At 42.5% G+C, this 22,164-nt stretch overlaps 1 protein-coding gene across 1 annotated transcript in view; it reads right to left on the bottom strand.

Moving 5' to 3' along the window:
- Positions 1-19,133, bottom strand: part of LOC112220296 (synaptic vesicle glycoprotein 2C-like) — a gene marked incomplete in the record, with an annotated part of 55,085 nt that extends 35,952 nt beyond the window's left edge. Inside the window, 2 exon segments of the mRNA XM_042302443.1 lie at positions 4,638-5,674; positions 18,811-19,133. Of these exon segments, the coding sequence (XP_042158377.1) occupies positions 4,638-5,256 (619 nt within the window).
- Positions 19,134-22,164: the final 3,031 nt, after the last annotated feature.

Here is a 22,164-nt window from a genome sequence, read left to right as displayed (position 1 = left end):
TGAGAGACACATATTCATTATAAGTGACAACAGACACTGGACTCTATAGCAGAGACTACAGGACGGTTCTACATGGAAACCAAAAGGGTTCTAACTGGAACCAAAAAGGGTTCTTCAATTCCCAGTCATTGATGACAGGGGATCTACAAAGGGTGCAATTCAGTCTTTACTTCTTACCACAACACCTGCTATGAAATAATGGGATTCACACACATTTTTCTGAGAATTGCTAGAAGGGACTTTCACTTCCACAACAAATGACTGCGTAATAAGCATTATTCAAATGAAGCTGCATTTAGTCTAATTGAATGTAAAGAAAATCCTACGCATTAGAGATATTAACGGTACGGTACAGCGGGCAGCTCTGCCTTAAGCCCAGAGGGACTACTTAACTAACTCAATGCTAGCTGCTGCTGTTATCTCCACCAGACAAGATGAGCACGCCGAGCGGGGAGCGGCGTGGTGAGTTTGTCTCGATGATAATTAGCTCTTATGTGTAAGCATAATTCCCCTTCCACGCTACGCTCCTCATTACTCTGTTCTGAGGATGGATGAGAGGAACGGATGAGAGGATGAGAGGAGAGGAGAAGGAAGGCAGACAGCAGAGAGAAACAGCTGACTAATTACCCAGCTCCAGGGAATCCCCTGAGGATGATGTCTGATCAACAGGTCTGTCTGAGAGCAGCTATCAGACAGACTGGTGTACAACAGGAATACAGATCTCTCATTTTAGTAGACTAATTACAACTATTGCTATTCATTTGAGCAAATGGCAGTTTTTCACAATCGCACGCACACATACACGCACATACTACACACACACACACACACACACACACACACACACACACACACACACACACACACACACACACACCACACACACACACACACACACAGCACACACACACACACACACACACACACACACAGATAAACTCCAGCTGTAGGCCAGAGACAGGAGGACTGTCAGAGGACAAAGCAGTCAATGATCATGTTGAGGCAGACACTTGTGATAGCAGCCTGCCTCCTGCTTGCTTGCAGTCTTCACCACTCTACTGACAGTAGAGAGCATGCCAGGGGGGACAGAACACTTGATATTAGACTGTGGGACAAAAGGAGGGACTGGGAAAAGACAAGTGTGTGTTTGGAGACTGGGAAAGGGCACACACACACACACACACACACATAATGTTTATTTACTATCCTTGTAGGGACCAAACAATTGATTCCCATTCAAAATGGTATTTTCCCTAACCCCTAACCCTAACCCCTAACCCTAACCCCTAACTATTTTATTTGAATATGCTTTGTTTTTTTAAGAGAAGGGTTCGTTAAGCATGTATTTCCCGGTAAAAGCTACACCAGTTGAATTCGGCGCATGTGACAAATGAAATTGGATTTGAATTGATTTTACTTAGTAAAACCAAAAAAATTCTAACATAGAATAAGAAGTATGCTTGATGCCACATATTTCTTTAGTGTGAACCCAGTACACCTCTTTGTTTGTCTGAATTTGCAGGTTTTTATGTACCAGCCAAGCTTTTAGGAGAGCAACATGGTTCTCTTTTGATTAGTAAAACCAAACACACACTGACAGTGTTTTAATTAGCTGACCTCAAGCTCCAGCTCAGCCAATCTATCAGCCCATTGTGTTGATTAAACTTAGCTGCCCATGTGTATATAGCAATACACACACACACACACACACTCCTCCAAACATGCTCTCTGCTTCTATCCCTGACCCCGAGTTAAAACAGTGTGTGGGAGTGTTTTATAGGGAGGCAGACTCAACTGTTGTCTTCTCTCTCTCTCCTCCTCCTCCTCTCTATCCTCTGCTCTCCTTGGTCCTGTGGGTCAGGGTTTCTGTTTTGGAAAATTTTGCGCTGGACATTTGACCAGCAGCATTTTAATTCACTGAGCATTTACAAAATGTACCGGACCCATATGCATTGGGTTCTTAACCTGTTTAGGACGTCCACCCACAGTGCTCAGGATGACAGAAATCCCATTTACAGTGAGCTCCAAAGGTATTGGGACAGTGACACATTTTTTATTGTTTTGGCTCTGTACTCCAGCACTTTGAAATTTAAATGATACAATGACTATGAGGTTAAAGTGCAGACTGCTCTAATATGAGGGTATTTTCATCCATATCGGTAAACCGTTGAGATATTACAAAAAATATATCACTGTCCCAATAATTTCGTAGCTCACTGTAGACGATGGTAATTGATCTTAACAGAACATGCAACTGAAGGATACAACGGCACGCGTCCTTCTTACTGAATTCCGATCCCAATCTGAAGATGTTAGAATAACTGTCCACGTGTACTTTTCCTCAGCCAACAAGACGAGTAACAAACAGCTAAATCACTAGCCTGTCAATCTACTGTCCCCCAAAAGTGAACCTATTCTATTGGTTAGATAATCGTTCTGTGCGAGAAAGAAATAGCCTATTCCAAACAGACCCTGGGACAGTTGTGGGACGATACATTCCACATTCATACAACCAGTAAACCTAGGCTACATCCAAAGACGTCAAAAAGGGGGCGGCTCATGCAACAGATCAAAACATTTAACTTAAAATGTTGATCAACTATTATTTCTTCTAATTCTAACACAGCAATGCGCACAAGGCAGTAGGCTACACGCAAATGTCGGATTCATAACGCAATAAGCAGAAAACATCACAAGCATTTCATGAGACCGAGATTAAAATACCTGTTCGATATTTAGAAAAAGTGGTGATCTACATATGCAACAATTAGCATGGGCTGCTAATATGACTAGGATTGTGCCTTTGGCTACTGGACATTGAAATAAAGTTCATTTGAAAATGAGAGAAATAGGCTACTGGTTTCAGTGACATATGAAATAATACAATAATTGCCTGCACATTTGGTTGGATTATGGCTAAAATATTTTGAAGTAAGGTAAGACATGCCTCATAATATGTAGTAAGAGGTTCAGGTTTCAAAGAATTAAGTATATGTTTCCAAAATGATACTGCCTCCAGCTCATTGCAAAGTGGTGTGTGAGGCGCTGAAGCCTGCCCAGTTCCCTATACACTTGAATGGCGAATGGGAAGCATGCTTCAATTACCAGTTGAGAAAAAAAATAGTAGCTCTTTTCAATTGTGTCTTTTATTTTTTAACATGTCCTTGTAAAAGCACTCCATCCATCAGCAACGAACAAGCTACGTCGACTGGTATTTCAATCTATGAATAGGCTAAAATGCATTATTTCACGATGGGATTTTTTTTCTTCTCCCAGATAATTGGCCGGTGCCAATTTAAATTATCAGCTTTTCATGACCAAAAGCCCCTGACCCGGTGCCAGGATAAAGTGACTAAGGGGGCAGTTGAAATCGGAGAGAGGGCAAACATTTTTGGTTTTCTTGCATTGGAAATACAGTGCATTCGGAAAGTATTCAGACTCCTTGGATTATTCTAAAATAGTTTTTTTCCCCTCATCAATCTACACATGATACCTCCGGTCATAATCAATTCAGTGTCAGTCAATAACGGGATGAAAAGCTCACACACCCCATCATAGGGCAGACACTCCTGCAGGCCCCCCTCACATTATTCACTTAGCCTATGACAGAGATGAGAAGCATTTTCCCCCACTTTTTATGGAAACCCAAAGGAGTCAACTGCCCCAGTGGCTTTCCATACCCCCTTACACACACCCTGCTGTGGGTGTCCCAAGACAGTTTAGCATGGTTAAACTGCAGAGAGGCATAATGCTGCAGAGATTATACTACCTCACAATCATATCCCACAGCAATGAAAAACATAGAGAGGGGATGTAATAAAGAGGTAATGAGATAGGAAGAGAGAGGGAGGAAACAAAGAGAGAGGGATGGGAATGGATGGACAGAATGAAGAATAGCAGGTAAAGAAAAGTGTTTTCCTGCAGGTGTCAGTCATTATGCCTCTCTTTGTCTCAAGCCATTTCAGAACTATATAAACCTGACTGTTTTCTCTTTCTCTCTCTCTCTCTCTGACTATCATTCCCTCTCTCTCTCTATCTCTGAATCTCTATCGTTCCCTCTCTCTGACTATTGTTCCCTCGCTCTTTCGCTCTCTCTGAATCTCTCTATCATTCCCTCTCTCTCTCTCTCTCTCTCTATCGTTCCCTCTCTCTTTCTCTCTCTCTCTGACTCTCTCTATCATTCCCTATCGTTCCCTCTCTCTTTCTCTCTCTTCTTAACCAGACAGTGAATTAGGAGCTCTTCTCCACTAACAGTGTGGAAGACCTTCATACAGAGCCATGATGAGGCAAGACAATCAGACCTACACTGTACCAGAAGGCTATTTCAGGGTTCCAAAGCCTGCAAACGGTTTCTCCGTTTCTTTAGGGTGAGTCACCACTACCTCAGAATGATGACGGTGACAGACAGGAAAAGTGAGCAAGAAAACATGTTAACTGCATATGGGTTTGTGTGGCCTTGGAATTTCTGGTTCTGTAGACACTTAGAGAGCACACACAGCTCTCTACTCAGGCATCCAAATACCTGGTGCCATGACAACCCAACCTGTTCTAACGTAATGAGAGTACATTTGTAACTGTCATCCAATGTCCTCACTGCCCCTATTTCTACCAACACACACACACACACACACACTTACCTAGCCACCCAGCTCCAGAGTTGGGAACACACATGTCAGTCTCGGCGCTGGGCAGGACGAACCCCACCACAAACACCTCAACACCGTCTGACATCAGCGCCATGCCCAGAACGAAGAACAACTGCCACTGGAACCTGCCGTGGCCACACTCCTGCATGATCAGCTCATACTGCTGGGCCAGCTCCTCCTCGTCCGCCTGCCTCTCCAGCTCCAGCTCCTTACGGTCCCTCGGGCTGTCTGAGACAGGTTGACCCAGAGAATCCTGCCCATCCCTGGGCTTCCTGTCAGTGTAAGCAGGCACCCCCTGGTACTCCCCCTCGTAGATCTCATCTTCATCATCGTGACCCTCTGTGGCGTCACTGGCGTAGTGTTCGTCGTCTTCGTCGTTGGCGGTGCGGCTGCAGGGAAAGTGGCCATTGCTGTCGGGCTGTGTGTAGAACGTGTAGTCATTGTCTTTGTCCTCGTTCTGGAACTGGCTGTAGTTGCGTTGGGAGGAGTACTCTTCCGTGGCGCGGTTCACGATCTTGCTGACCTTCTTGGCGGCGTGGCGTTTGGCCTCTTTGGCGATGTCCTTGGCGCCCTTCACCAGCGACATCCTGTTGTTGTACGACTCATCCATCTTACTAACTCTGATTAGTTATCTATCTATCTATTTGTATTTATTTGTCCTTTATCTAACCTGCTAGGTCAGTTGGGAACCAATTCTCATTGGCAAGAATTTCTACCAAAGAACTGCAGTGGAGGACAACTTAACTGTCAGAGACTTAACTTACGTTAGCCTACTTGCTTACTTTCTTCTGAAGTATCAGTGTAAGTTACTGAATGGCAATTCAGTTGCAGCAAACCACAGTAAGTTTGGAGGTGGTTCAAATGCTGCTAGCGTTGGATCGCTAGCTGTTGCTGCTGTGGTGAGGGAGAGCAGATCTCTATGGCAGTGGGATGGGAGCAGTCACAAGGTTGAGCGGTGAAGGCAGCTGAGTTCCAGTAATAGAGATCACCATGCAGACTGTGGTTAGATCTGGTCACAGCTCATCTGTCTGTGGAGAGAGAGTAATACATTTAAGACTTACCTTAATACCCTAAACTGAACCCATATCACCTTCTTTGAACTGGACAATGATTTGGATACAGCAGTGTTCAGGTTCCCTTTGTCAATATAAGTTCCCACAATCAGGTTTTCTGCAGAGTGTTCTATTTCTGCCGGTAGTTAGTGAGGAACCCTTGTGGCCTTCAGTGTACGCTATAAATCTTCCTCAACAATATCAGTGAATATGTCTGTCAGTCTGTGAGGTCAATGGAAAGAAATGAATGTAAAAGGCGGAAACAGGCCAAAAAAGAGAGAGAGAAGGGGATAAATAAAAGTGGATAGATTCCATGCACCCTCTGACTGGAATGGGTCTCGGAGACACCCGTGTTTTCTGTTTGGGGTCTATGACTTCCATCTAGGTCTGTATGATCCGTCAAGTTCTATTATCTATTATTCTGTGTCCGGTCTAGACTGGTCTGGGTTCTAGAACAAACTTAGCCAGCCCTGGGGTCTAGACCAAACTCAACCAGCCCTGGGGTCTAGACCAATCTCAACCAGCCCTGGGGTCTAGAACAAACTCAACCAGCCCTGGGGTCTAGAACAAACTCAACCAGCCCTGGGGTCTAGACCAACTCAACCAGCCCTGGGGTCTAGACCAATCTCAACCAGCCCTGGGGTCTAGACCAATCTCAACCAGCCCTGGGGTCTAGAACAAACTCAACCACCAACCAACCAGCCCTGGGGTCTAGAACAAACTCAACCAGCCCTGGGGTCTAGAACAAACTCAACCAGCCCTGGGGTCTAGAACAAACTCAACCAGCCCTGGGGTCTAGAACAAACTCAACCAGCCCTGGGGTCTAGAACAAACTCAACCAGCCCTGGAGATTTTGCTGCAGTCAAATAGAGTGGAAAGCAGCGTTGTTCTGAGGGGGGCTGTTTGTAGTCGTGTGTGTGATGTAAAACGCTACTTTATATATCCGTGAGTGTATGTGCCCATATGCATGTGTACAGTATGTGTACAGTATGTGAACAGTAGGTGTAAAGTATGTGACGTGTGTGCACCACAGGCATGTTATAAGTATGTTCTCTTCCTACTTCATTCCACCAAATCAACTCAGTCTGATAAAACAGGTAAACCAAAGGTAAACCACACTGTAACAACAAACAAAGAGAGCCGTCTCAGAGACTGCATACCAAATGTACCCCCAGCTATCTCTACTTCCTGTTTATCTGGCCCATCTAGAGAGGAGAGAGAGCCGTCTCAGAGGCTGCGTACCAAATGTACCCGCAGCTATCTCTACTTCCTGTTTATCTGGCCCATCTAGAGAGGAGAGAGCCGTCTCAGAGAATGCATACCAAATGTACCCCCAGCTATCTCTACTTCCTGTTTATCTGGCCCATCTAGAGAGGAGAGAGAGCCGTCTCAGAGGCTGCGTACCAAATGGCACCCTATTCCCTACATATTGCTATGAACCCTGGTCAAAAATAGTTCACTATATAGGGAATAGGGGTGCCATTTGGGACAAAACCAGTGTTCTCTTCCCGTTAGACAAGTCCCCTTCCCTGACAGTAATGTAGCTTCTCTAACACAGTGTCTGACGGCTCAGTGGAGTCTGGCAGGACATCACCTATATTTAACCAGGTAGGCTAGTTGAGAACAAGTTATCATTTACAACTGTGACCTGGCCAAGATAAAGCAAAGCGACACAAACAACAACACAGAGTTACACATGGAATAAACAAACGTACAGTCAATAACACAATAGGGGGGGAAAAGTCTATATACAGTGTGTGCAAATGGTGTGAGGAGGGAAGGAAATAAATAAGCCATAGTAGCGACGTAATTACAATTTAGAAAATTAACACTGGAGTGATAGATGTGCAGATGATGATGTGCAAGTAGAAATACTGGTGTGTAAAAAAGCAGAAAAGTAAATAAAAACAATATGGGGATGAGGTGGGTAGATTGGATGGGCTATTTACAGATGGACTATGTACAGCTGCAGCTATCGGTTAGCTGCTCAGAAGGCGACCTGCAACTTAAAAGGCCTTGTCGGTCTGTTGGCATTTCATTTCACTGTATGATGGTGGATCCATTCCTTCCTACACATACAGTAGTTAATATGCTAATGGCCCTAAATGTTGACATAAGTCGCCGCTGTGCACCTTGAGATTAACAGATAACACTGTGAATGTACTGTATATGGTACATCAGCATAAACACACACTGACAAAGTTATGGTCACAAAATCACTTATGCAGATTTCACACACACATCCACCCACAAATCCAGTCAAATGCCTTTCCACATTTCTGTCCCTGCGTAGCGTAGCTGCTGTGCTTAGCACAGTGATTATGGTTATTATAGGCTCACGGTGTGTTTTACGCAATATGCACATTACCTGCTGGCTGGAATCAGGAGCCTGCTAAGAGGTACAAATGATTTCCTCCTAGTGGGGCTGTCATGGCCCGCTGACGCCACACAGCCATCTTCATTAATCACACACGTGCATGCACAAAAGCACACGCTCGCGCACACACACACACACAGTTGAGTCAGTGTGTTGGCAGCAGCCACTCAATGTTAGTGGTGGCTGTTTAACAGTCTGATGGCCTTGAGATAGAAGCTGTTTTTCAGTCTCTCGGTCCCAGCTTTGATGCACCTGTACTGACCTCGCCTTCTGGATGATAGCGGGGTGAACAGGCAGTGGCTCGGGTGGTTGTTGTCCTTGATGATCTTTATGGCCTTCCTGTAACATCGGGTGGTGTAGGTGTCCTGGAGGGCAGGTAGTTTGCCCCCGGTGATGCGTTGTGCAGACCTCACTACCCTCTGGAGAGCCTTACGGTTGTGGGCGGAGCAGTTGCCGTACCAGGCGGTGATGCAGCCCGCCAGGATGCTCTCGATTGTGCATCTGTAGAAGTTTGTGAGTGCTTTTGGTGACAAGCCAAATTTCTTCAGCCTCCTGAGGTTGAAGAGGCGCTGCTGCGCCTTCTTCACGATGCTGTCTGTGTGAGTGGACCAATTCAGTTTGTCTGTGATGTGTATGCTGAGGAACTTAAAACGTACTACCCTCTCCACTACTGTTCCATCGATGTGGATAGGGGGGTGTTCCCTCTGCTGTTTCCTGAAGTCCACAATCATCTCCTTAGTTTTGTTGACGTTGAGTGTGAGGTTATTTTCCTGACACCACACTCCGAGGGCCCTCACCTCCTCCCTGTAGGCCGTCTCGTCGTTGTTGGTAATCAAGCCTACCACTGTTGTGTCGTCCGCAAACTTGATGATTGAGTTGGAGGCGTACGTGGCCACGCAGTCGTGGGTGAACAGGGAGTACAGGAGAGGGCTCAGAACGCACCCTTGTGGGGCCCCAGTGTTGAGGATCAGCAGGGTGGAGATGTTGTTGCCTACCCTCACCACCTGGGGGCGGCCCGTCAGGAAGTCCAGTACCCAGTTGCACAGGGCAGGGTCGAGACCCAGGATCTCGAGCTTGATGACGAGCTTGGAGGGTACTATGGTGTTGAATGCCGAGCTGTAGTCGATGAACAGCATTCTCACATAGGTATTCCTCTTGTCCAGATGGGTTAGGGCAGTGTGCAGTGTGGTTGAGATTGCATCGTCTGTGAACCTATTTGGGCGGTAAGCAAATTGGAGTGGGTCTAGGGTGTCAGGTAGGGTGGAGGTGATATGGTCCTTGACTAGTCTCTCAAAGCACTTCATGATGACGGAAGTGAGTGCTACGGGGCGGTAGTCGTTTAGCTCAATTACTTTAGCTTTCTTGGGAACAGGAACAATGGTGGCCCTCTTGAAGCATGTGGGAACAGCAGACTGGTATAGGGATTGATTGAATATGTCCGTGAACACACCGGCCAGCTGGTCTGCACATGCTCTGAGGGCGCGGCTGGGGATGCCGTCTGGGCCTGCAGCCTTGCGAGGGTTAACACGTTTAAATGTTTTACTCACCTCGGCTGCAGTGAAGGAGAGTTCGCATGTTTTTGTTGCAGGCTGTGTCAGTGGCACTGTATTGTCCTCAAAGCGAGCAAAAAAGTTATTTAGTCTGCCTGGGAGCAAGACATCCTGGTCCGTGACTGGGCTGGATTTCTTCCTGTAGTCCGTGATTGACTGTAGACCCTGCCCCATACCTCTTGCGTCTGAGCCGTTGAATTGAGATTCTACTTTGTCTCTATACTGACGCTTAGCTTGTTTGATAGCCTTGCGGAGGGAATAGCTGCACTGTTTGTATTCGGTCATGTTACCAGACACCTTGCCCTGATTAAAAGCAGTGGAAACGGAGCGTGATAAAAAACTTTTATTTATTTATTTTAAATTTTAAAAATCAGGATTGGCGATGTATTACCTCCTCCATTTAAAAACATTTTCTCCTGTTTGGTGCTTTCTGAACACTACCCAGGTATTCCTCAGGGAGAGAATGTGGTGTGTGTGTGCAAGGGGGAGATGTTTCCTTATAAGGATGTTTCAGGAAGGAACGACACCATCCTCTAATCTAGGTATCTGCAGGATACGGCAGTAGCATCAGAAATGGTTTCCCTGTGCTAACCGCTCCCACTCGAGCTGCCAACTCCGAACTCCACTCAGGCACAGACACACACACGCAGCAGTTTATAACTTACGTTCTGCTATAGACAGGCACAGACACACACGCAGCAGTTTATAATTTATGTTCTGCTATAGACAGGCACAGACACACACACGCAGCAGTTTATAATTTACGTTCTGCTATAGACAGGCACAGACACACACATACACACGCAGCAGTTTATAATTTACGTTCTGCTATAGACAGGCACAGACACACACACACGCAGCAGTTTATAACTTACGTTCTGCTATAGATAGGCACAGACACACACACACACACACGCAGCAGTTTATAACTTACGTTCTGCTATAGACAGGCACAGACACACACATACACACACAGCAGTTTATAGTTTACGTTCTGCTATAGACAGGCACAGACACACACACACACACGCAGCAGTTTATAACTTACGTTCTGCTATAGACAGGCACAGACACACACACACACACACACGCAGCAGTTTATAACTTAGGTTCTGCTATAGACAGGCACAGACACACACACACACACTGACAAGTCCCTCTGTTGACAAAAACACGCAGTCTCACACAGAAATGCACACCAGTATACAATTTACTGTAAGTCCTAATTGTACACACCCAAACAAACACACACAGACAAACCCACAAACCCAAGTGCAACAATTTAGTGATGGATGGCTGTGTGGGTTGACTGGACAGCAGCTGTAGGAGACCCACCACGGATGCCCTAGCCGGTTTCATAGAGGCACTGAGGACCGTGTGTGTGGTGTGTGTCTGTGTGTGTGGTGTGTGTGTGTGTGTGTCAGAGTTCATGACCTCTCTATCAGCAGGGGAGAGACATCTTGGTTCCAGTCCAGTGGTCAGCTGGCAGGTTGTGACATCATGAGGTCGTGATCCTGGAGCTGCATACTAACTTTTGAAAGATAGTGAAATGTGTATTGTTTTGAACTACCAAACTAATACTTTGCTTGCTAAAAACACCAGGTTATTGATGATTTAAGATTAGATTTTCCAAAATGTCACAGCGCTCTGACAGAAGAGAAATCTTATGGCTACCTCGTCAGCTAGCAATGCTCAGGCATCATCCAATGTCGTTACACAGGAGGCAAATGCTTTGATTGACACAACTATACTGGTCTGACAGACTATGACACTTAAAGTGTCAGACGAGGATTTTCCTTCTTTGCCTATAACCCCAAGCAAACCTCTTGCTTCCAAGAAAGGCATGTTTGAACTGGGCCCAAATGCCACTGACAATAATGACGTTATCGCCACTCTTTCCAGGCTCATCAATGCAAGGTCTGATGCCATAGAGAAAATGGTTGGCGACAACGCAATGAAAATCGAGGGCTTAAAAAAAACTGTTGACTTTGCATGCATGGAAATCAGGGCTGTTAAGAAGGTCGCCCACAACGAAAAGCGTGTTGAAAAGGAGGAGGGAAAGATGGACTTGTGCCAAAGAAGAATCGCGGAATTCGAAAGCTACTCAAGATGGAGGAATCTGAGACTGTATGGAGTTCCCAAAGCAGATGGGGAGAACGTTCCGGCAAGAGACCGTCAAAGTCTGCCAAGCTATCCTACCTGTGGAGAAGGCTAAGCTAGCAGAGTTTGTCGACACTGTACATCGCCTCGGCACGAGAAGGCAGGGTGACTCCAAGCCCAGATGTGTCATTCTCCAGTTCACATCACAGAACTACAGGGAAGCCATTTGGAAAGCAGCCAAGAAATCTACTTTCCTACGTGACAACAATCTGCGGTTTGCTGAAGACCTCGCGAAAGCAGAATAGAGAAAGGAGAGAGAAACTGTAGCCAGCTGTGGAAAAACCACGAAAGAAGGGAAAGCGGCTTACTTCATCAACGGATCCGAAATCAACCTTCCTCCTTGAGGACTGTCATAGGCTATGCTTGGTGGTCAACATAGGCTACCTAGATAGCTACCTCTGATGTGAGCAGATCCCACTCCCGGCTCTAAGGTGATTTAACCTTCGCTCTAACTGCACAGGACTACTGGAGTAATGGACATTTACTATTTGATTTGTTCTCTCACTTCTGATATTTTTACCTGTAGTATAGGCAGTGAGCTCTTTGTTGTTTCTTGTTCTGGCGGTTAGCTTTGTTATGCTAAACTATTCTCACTCAATTATTTATATCTATTTGGTGTGCAACCCTGGTTTCGTTTCATTCTTTTGCGATTGCTGTTTAGTTCATAGTACTTTGTTCTCTATTCCACTTGATCGTTGTCTATAGTTTCACTCAATGCTAGGGGTTTAAGAAATAATGTAAAGCATAATTTTTATTTGCCAAACAGCTTAAAACAGATTTATGTTTTTTTCAAGAGTCTCATTCAGTTGCTACTGACGTCAACTTCTGGAGATCTCAGTGGGGTAATGATGTATGTCTCTCTCATGGTTCTGAACTCTGCTGGAGTTATCACTCTAAAGAATCATTTCAATGGAAGTATTTTGCACTCCCACTGTGACCCTTTTGGTCACTTTCTTTGTCTTGTTATCAACTGTAACAACATCATCATTACCAACATTTATGGGTACAATTCCAAACTTGAAAATGATCACTTACTTGAATCTTTAGAAAAGCGTGTTCTCCATTGGCTAACTAAGTTCCCGAATGCTTTACTTATAGTAGGTGGGGATTTTAATATTTTGCCGAATAATTTAATTGATAGATGGCCTCCGGGACAGTCCACTGCTATGAATACAAGTTTGAGGCAGGTTATGGAAAGGTTTGATATTATAGATCTTTGGAGAGTAAAGTTTCCTAATGACAAGTCTTTCACTTGGAGTAATAAGGCATGCTCCACACAATCACGCATAGATTTTTGGCTGGTGTCTAAATGTTTTGATTAACAGGGTATTTCTGTTAACATCCTTGACACTCCCCTTAGAGCTATTTATATTGACATTACATTTTTTATCTCTGATAATGGCCTTGGCAGAGCATCCTACTGGAAGCTTAATAACTCTATATTAAAACATGAGTTGGTCAAGATGGAGATAAACAATTTAATTACACACTTTTGGAACAAAGTATAGGTCGACCGATTAATCGGAATGGCTAATTAATTAGGGCCGATTTCAAGTTTTCATAACAATCGTAAATCTGTATTTTTGGGTGCCGATTTCCGATTTAAAAAAATATATATAATAATTTTTATACCTTTATTTAACTAGGCAAGTCAGTTAACCTCTAGTGACTCCCCATCCCGCATGCGGGAGCGTAATCATCGACTGACACTAATTAGCATAACGCAACGGACATAAATATTCCTAGAAAATATTCCTATTCATGAAAATCACAAATGAAATATATTGAGACACAGCTTAGCCTTTTAATAACTGTGAGCTTTTTAAATATAAGGTTGGAAAATATTTAAGAAAATATGAGAGTATTCTTGCCAAGACGAGGAGTGCTGAAGAAGAAAGTGTAATTACAAAGATCACAGCTTTAAAAATATATATATATATCTTACTTTTATTTAACCGGGCAAGTCAGTTAAGATCAAATTCTTATTTTCAATGACGGCCTAGGAACAGTGGGTTACCTGCCTTGTTCAGGGGCAGAACGACAGCTGTTTACCTTGTCAGCTCAGGGATTCAATCTTGCAACCTTTCGGTTACAAGTCCAACGCTCTAACCACTAGGCTACCTGCTGCCTGTTGAAAGTCTCTCACAGGAGGACAAATCTGTTCTGTTTGAGCTACAAAACAAGTTGGATGATATGTATGAATTGAAAGCAGAGGGAGCCTTTGTCAGATCTAGGAAGAAGTGGCTTGAGGAGGGTGAACAAAATTCATCTTATTTTTGAAGGTTAGAAAAATACCACTCTAAAAATAATACAATTCAACATTTAAATAGTAATGGTCTCATCACAGATGGTATATCTGCTGAGTTTTACAAAACTTTTTCTCATCAGTTGGCCCCATTTCTGTTAGACGTCTTTTCTGAAAGCATTACAAATAATGCCCTCCCTCCCAGTTTAACTCAAGGTCTGATTACATTAATCCCTAAGCCCAATAATGACTTGCTTCTACTCGATAATTGGCATCCAATCTGTCTGCTCAATAATGACTACAAAATATTAGCCTCTATATTTGCAAAAGGAATGAAGGCAGTATTGGACTCAATTATAGAAGAGACCCAATCTGGATTCATGAGGAATATACATATCTAATAATATCCAACTGGTTTTTAGACCTTATTGACTATTCTGATCTAATCTAATCTTCGAAGATAGTTTTATTGTCTTCTTAGACTTTTATAAAGCCTTCGATACAGTGGAACATGAGTTTATATTTCTCTTCCTTGAGAAATTTGGTTTTGGGGAATTATTTCGTAGTATCATTAAAGCTCTGTATGAATGGGAACAGTTCAAATCAATTAAAGCATGGCACTTCTCCTAGATTTGATTTGAAAATTACCTCTTCCTGCTTGCAACCCAACTTCTTACAAGTTCTGTTAAATCCAGCGATATAAAGGGATCTCTATTGCTGACAGAGATATTATCATAAATCAGCTTGCAGATGACACAACCCTCTTTTTGAAAGATGCTGACCAGATTCCTAGAGCAGTCGGTGTGATAAATATATTTTCCAAAGCATCTGGTCTTTGCCTAAACCTTAATAAGTATGAATTGTTTGCTGTTAAAGACTGTGTGATACCCTCTATATGCAATATTCCAGTCAAGGAAAAAGTAACATCCCTTGGGATTACCTTAGGATACCTTGGGATGTAAGGATCAACAGGAAAGATGCTCATAAAATGTTATACCTATTATTGAAAAAGACAAAAAGAAGTTAAACCATTGGTTGCAGAGGGATTTATCATTGAAAGGTTGAGTATTGCTTTCTAAAGCTGAAGGTATCTCCAGACTTACTTATGCAGCCCAGTCCCTATATCTTGACAACAAAATAGGTCAAGCGGTTGACCAGGTGCTTTTCAACTTCATCTGGAAAAATCGTACACATTTTATTAAAAAATCTGTCATTATGAACTCATATGAATATGGTGGTCTCCATTTTTTTGATTTTCCTACTTTGAATAATACTTCTTAAAGAGTGTGTTAGTGTTTGTGCCACACGGGACTGTTTTCGGGTTTTCACCTTTTTGTTTTGGTTATCTGTTCATGTTCAGTTTTCTAATTAAAAAACCATGGACAACTACCGCGCTGCATTTTGGTCCTCCTCTCCTTCAATGGAAGAATCCCGTTACAATAATACTTTTAAGATAAATTGGGCTAAATATTTCTTAAAAAATCCAACTTCAATTTGGAATTTCATCCCTCATATCTTCTCCCGTCTTGGTGGCCTCAATTTTATGTTACTTTGTAACTATAACATTGATAAAATTCCTGCAAAATGATCTCCTTTTCATAGACAAGTATTCTTAGCGTGGTCATTAATATATAAACATAATTTTCCCCCACATAGGTATTTCATTTGGAACAATAAGGACATTTTGTATAGAAACAAGTCTTTATTTTGGTTCAACTGGTTCAATAATCATATCCTGCTGGTGAGACAATATTTTAATACAGAAGGATTGTTACTCAATTAATTATGAGGAATTTTTATCTCGTTACAATATCCTTGTAACACCTATAGAGTTCGCCATAGTCCTTGATGCTATTCCATCTGGAACTCTCATGATATTTAGAGGTGTAGCCAGACCTCACCTTCTTGACCTACCCTCAATTAATCCAGTTGACTCTCCAATAGGGAAAATATGTTTCTCCTTGCTCCCTCAGAACAACAGATCTATACGTGCTTTATTTAAAAGGGATATTGTATCCATTCCTTATGTCACAACTTACTGGAATACATTGGTTGCTAATATCTGTTGGAAAAAAAGTCTGGTTATTACCACACAAATACCTGCTAGTTAACCAGGTCAAAGAGGTCTCTTTCAGAATGATCCATAAGTATTACCCTGCGAATCATTACCTGAAGAAACTCAAAAAAGACATTAACATTGACTGTACTTTTTGTAATGAGCATCCAGAAACAGTTTCGTATTTATTTTGGCATTGTCTACATGTAAAACAATTCTGGAAAGATATTCACAGTTTTATAATTGTTAATATTCTTGATAACTTTTGTTTGTTATGGGAGAATGTGCTGCTCGGTTTCCTTGAGTAAAATAAAGATAAATAAAAACAATTTTACCTCATGAATTTAAATTGTGCTAATGTCAAAATGTCATATTCATAAATGTAAATTCAGTAATAAAAAAACACTCTTCTGTGTTTTCTAGAAGGAATTCGAGCAGTACATTAAGACCATTCAACATTCTTCTAATAAGAAAGCTGTTAAAACAATCAATGTGTGTATTTATTTTAAGGTCTTTGTATAATCTGTAATTTGTTGTACCCCCTAGCATATGTTATCATTGTCTATCTGTATACTTGTATGTATACAGATTATTCTACATTAAAAAAACATGTTGTGGGTTGGATGACATGAATTTGGGAGATCTCCCAATGCCTGAAATATTTTGTATTTTTTGGGGCTTGTAGTTCTGTATTGCAATCAGTATACTGACATAAAGTCCATGACATATGGCTTTTATATCAGTTTGCAAAAGTAATTACATTAAATGTGACTATATCAATGGAACAATCTACTCATGAGTTGATAAATTACACATTTTTCAAACCAATAAATTGCAGGCTGTTACATCTAGCTACCGATAGGCTATTGATATTTTACTGCTATTAAGACTTTGTTGAAATAAAATAAATGAGCTGGATAAGATTTTCTTTTATGATGCATGAACTCCAAAGATAAGCAGGTGAAAATACACATTCCCTTTATTCCAACCTGAAGTCAACATTGAGTTAAGGTTGGTTCTGTCCCAAAGCACCCTGATCCTTATGTACTGTAGTGTACTACTTTTGACCAGAGCACATGGGGCTCTGGTCAAAAGTAGGGCACTATATGGGGAATAGGGTGTCATTTGGGGCACACCCCTGCCTGATTAGCTGAACCAGGGAAATGTCAATATGCCATGTTCAGTCCTGCTCAAGCTCCCATAATGAATTGTCTAAACTGTTTAGAATTGGTCTCCATCAAACTGTCACACAGACAATGTTACAGTAAAAAAGAGAGATATTGGGCCGATGGATAGTTGTGTATGTTCAGCCATTGACAATGGAGGCAGAGATAGCAGTACTGGGCACTGTCTTCAGTGTCTTTCTCCCTCTCTCTCTTCAAGTACCGCAGATTCACCCTTTACTAACGCGGCTCTGTGAAGTCATGTGGAGGCTGCACTGCATGGCCACAGTAAACCCGGTCGGGAAGGTCATCAATCACCGGCCGGACTTTTGTAGCAAAATGCATCCTGTGATGTGATTTTCTGTCTTGCCCTGAGATTGTGGTCGGTAATCAATTCTCCATCCTCCTCTATCCTCGGACTGCTCCTCTCTCCGCAGATTACTCAGTAAACCAGCACTATTTGTAGCAGCATCGAACTCTCTCCCTCTTTCTCTCTCTGCCTCTCTCTCTCGCTCCCTCTTTCTCTCTCTGCCTCTCTCTCTCGCTCCCTCTTTCTCTCTCTGCCTCTCTCTCTCTCTCTGCCTCTCTCGCTCCCTCTTTCTCTCTGTCTCTCTCTCGCTCCCTCTTTATCTCTCTGTCTCTCTCTGCCTCTCTCTCTCTCCCTCTTTCTCTCTCTGTCTCTCTCTCGCTCCCTCTTTATCTCTCTGCCTCTCTCTGCCTCTCTCTCGCTCCCTCTTTCTCTCTCTGCCTCTCTCTCTCGCCCCCTCTTTCTCTCTCTGCTGTAATTGATGGATCTGTGCCCTTTCTGCATTGTGTGTGTGTGTGTGTGTGTGTGTGTGTGTGTGTGTGTGTGTTTGTCCGAGGCGAAGCCGGATAAGGGTAATACAAATTCAGTGTAATATCCTATGGTGATTGATTGATGAGTCCCACGAGATGGTGTCAGGGATTTATAAGGCATAAACATATGTGTTGTGTTTTTTAACTCTTTATCTTTCAGTCAAAAAGTTTATTTATTTGAAAGGGTTGTGCGCATTCGTTAATTGATCAACTACATTTTTGTAGAACCGTTAGTCTAATCAGCATAAATATAAGCCTACTGAATAAATTAAATTAAGTATTCCATGTATCCTAGAGTAGCCTACATGAGTACAGCTAAATATCTAATTCATTCATGCGCGGTCATGTGAACTCAGCGAGATGAAACGTGTTGATCAGGTGTCCCACTCCAACAGCAGTTACATCTAGGGCACAGCATGCGCAAATACCTACAACGTTTGAAGTTCAGAAACGTGACACCTTTTAAGTTTCCCTCAAATATGCAAACACGAAGCCTGTTTATTAATGATATCGTATTCTATACGTGTCGTAGTAAACATAGCAAATATTTATAGTTATTGATGAGCTAATCTAATGTGAGTACGGTTCGATACACATTTCAAATCTACATTTATCCTACTGTAAACCGAGCAAAGATCACGGGGATAGCCCACTCACAATATACAGGGTTTGCATCAAAAAGATTAAGTCAAATTAAAGTATAAAGACGGGGGGAGATACTCACCGACTACAGAAAACGGGCAGTTCGTTACAACATCGCAGGGAGCCAGCTGTGTGCTTTTCCAGTCGATATGCCCTAGTTTCCCTCGCGACACAGCAATGTCGGTAGTTAGTGCCCGCGCGCTGAGGGTTCTTTCTCTTTTCTCCCGCTCTCCTCTCCTCCGAGATGCAACCGTTCCTCTGCAGTACTCAAAGAAAGAGGAGAGGACCCTGAGAGAGAAAAAGAGAGGGGATGGGGGTGTGCTGTATATGAGGGACTAGGAAGAATTAAATCAATAATCGTATACCAGTGAAGTGGGTAATAACGTGTAATGGAACCATCTGTATGGTATCTGATGCTGGGGAGGGTTGAGTGTTGGAGGGAACACTGTCGGTTACGTTGCGAGTATATTAAAAAATAAAGAAGCAAAATGAGGCAGATAAATAAGAGGATAGGCTGCAACATCGAACAGTTGGTCTTGAGGTCAAATGATAACTGCATAAACTATCAGACTGGTTGTGCATTCCTTTTTACAATTTGTTTAAGTAGACCTGTTGAAGTTGGCTGAAACTCAATCTGAATCATACAACTTGCGAATATTTAAAGTGTATTCACCATACACAGGAATGATGTATAACAATGATGTATACAAAATATTTTTAGAGAAGTCACTCCAGCAGCTTGGCCACTACTATGCTGATAGAGGCCCTAATATATGGATTTCATATGAATGGGAATACAGATTTGCATCATCTGCTCACAGATAACTTAAATGGGCGTGGATCAGAAAATCAGTCAGTATCTGGTGTGATCACCATTTGCCTCATGCAGCGGGACACATCTCCTTCGCATAGAGTTGGTCAGGCTGTTGATTGTGGCCTGTGGTATGTTGTCCCATTCCTCTTCAATGGCTGTGTGAAGTTGCTGGATATTTGCTGGAACTGGAAAACGCTGTTGTACACGGCGATCTAGAGCATCCCAAACCTGTTCAATGGGTGACATGTCTGGTGCGTATGCAGGCCATGGAAGAACTGGGACATTTTCAGCTTCCAAGAATTGTGTAAAGATCCTTGCTACATGCCATCAATAAAATGCAATTGTGTTCATTGTTTGTAGCTTATGCCTACCTATACCATAACCCCACCGCCACCACGGGGCACTCTGTTCACAACGTTGACATCAGAAAACCGCTCGCCCACATGACTCCATACATGCTGTCTGCCATCTGCCCAGTACAGTTAAAACCGGGATTCATCTGTGAAGAGCACACTTCTCCAGCATACCAGTGGGCATTGAAGGTGAGCATTTGCCCACAGAAGTGGGTTGCAAGGCCAAACAGCAGTCAGGTCAAGACTGTGGTGTTGAACGAGCACGCAGATATCTGTTACCCGACAGTCATGTGAAATCCATAGATTAAGGACTCATTAATTAATTTCCTTATAGGAACTGTAACTCTGTCAAATCTTTGAAATTGTTGCATGTTGCATTTATATTTTTGTTCAGCACCTATTTTCTATGACTGTGTGTTGTAATAGTCTTGAAATGCTGTTCAGTGGGCTAGCTAACATTGTTGAATTATTGTTCATAGACTAACCCGCTTCATCCTTGCCCTGACATGTCCTTCTGTCACGTTTTGACTCAAGGTTTCTGAGAATACTGAGGGACAACACTGAGGAACACATAGGTGTCGTGTCTTTACTATCATCAACTGAAGACTGATAGTTTTTATCAAAGATTCTCTGTAATTAGTTATTAAGCGATCAACTGATTCATCATGTAACTAATTAACTAGGAAGTTGGGGCACCAAGGAAAAATATTCAGATTACAAAGTTATAATTTCCTAAAATAACTTTTCAGATATTTTATCTGATCAATTAGTCTTCGAATGAATGAATTATTTACTTTACCTCATGTAAGTCTCATTCCAAACGTCATATATTGTTGGTTATCTGCACAAATCCAGTCTTTACTATGAGTCATCCATACATCAATTGTCTTAAATAATTTATTTATTACTAACTAAGTCATTCACAGAAATGCATAAACAAACAAACAAAGTAAATGTAATGAATAGGAGAATGTGCCCTAGTGGCTAAACTGGCATGGCGTCTTGTTAGACAAAAGGTGAAGTGGGGGTCGACTAAGAAGTCACTACAGAGTTGATAATTATAACAATTGAAATGCTAATCTTTTACACATGAACGCTCACTCTTTCGGGAACAATTGCAATCAATATATATATATATGCTCAGTGTGTCATCTTGATCGCTTTTGTAGAATTGTCCATCTCTCTCCCTCTCTCTCTCGGTTGTGGTTAGAGGGGATAGTTCAAAGTGACATTCATTCATTTGTTATAGAATGGATGTTTCGGCGGTTGTCGTTCTTTTCGTTCAATGATACCGAATTCTTAGCTGCAGACTAGTAATCAATATCAAAGACTTGTTCTTATTCTGTCAGTATCGATAGTCTAAGAGTTTAACCACGTGGTATGGTTAAAATATTCAGCAATGGTCTACAACCTTTGTCCCCCTCCTAATGGAGAAAAACATGGTCTGCAACCTATAGCCATCTCGTAATTGAGGTAAGCTCGGTCTGCTGATAGAAAACCAGAGTGGGGGTTTTATTAGGAAGGGCCGAAGAGGGCTGTCCCAGGATGTCTGACCCTAACTGGGCTCAGGGGCGGTCCTCTGATTTAGTTCAAATCAAAAGGGAATTGTATTTTTCTTCATTAAACAGTCCACAATCATATTACACCATTATACAAACAGTATCATACTCACTCATTCATCGTATACAACAATTAGATGTAAACCTCATATCTGAGGCTATTATATAAACAGCGTTATGGTAATGTGGCCACACCGTCTCCCATGAGCTTCCCAAGTTGTGACAAACGGACCAGTTCGTAGCTGGATTCTTCACCGATCTTTTATACTTTCTCCGGAACATGAAATTTGTTCGTACCTCAAGTTCTGTGAGGTGGAAGAAATTCCTTTGTGCTCCATGAAATTCTACTCTCTCTCTCTCTACTATGTGTCCATGAGGAGATTCTCCAGAATTTACGACGTCTCTCTGACCACAGAAACAGAGTTGAAGGAGGAAAGGGGGAGGCAGGGAGAGGGGGATGGGCTTGCTATACCCAAAGAGGCCAACGTCATGACATAGGCATGACTCATTCAGTCAATTCAGTAATGATTTATCAACCTAGCAGAACTGGTAAGGGGTTTTACATGTGTCATCATTTCCAAATAAAGAAACAAAACAAATATATTGTACCCTTAATGACACATTTTTCTTTGTACCTTTATTTAACTAGGCAAGTCAGTTAAGAACAAATTCTTATTTACAATGACGCCTACTGGGGAACAGTGGGTGAA

The sequence above is a fragment of the Oncorhynchus tshawytscha genome, linkage group LG20, assembly GCF_018296145.1.
Source record: "Oncorhynchus tshawytscha isolate Ot180627B linkage group LG20, Otsh_v2.0, whole genome shotgun sequence".
Classification (NCBI taxonomy): domain Eukaryota; kingdom Metazoa; phylum Chordata; class Actinopteri; order Salmoniformes; family Salmonidae; genus Oncorhynchus; species Oncorhynchus tshawytscha.
Note: the sequence above shows the minus strand (reverse complement) of the source record. Positions and strands in the feature narration are given on the sequence as shown.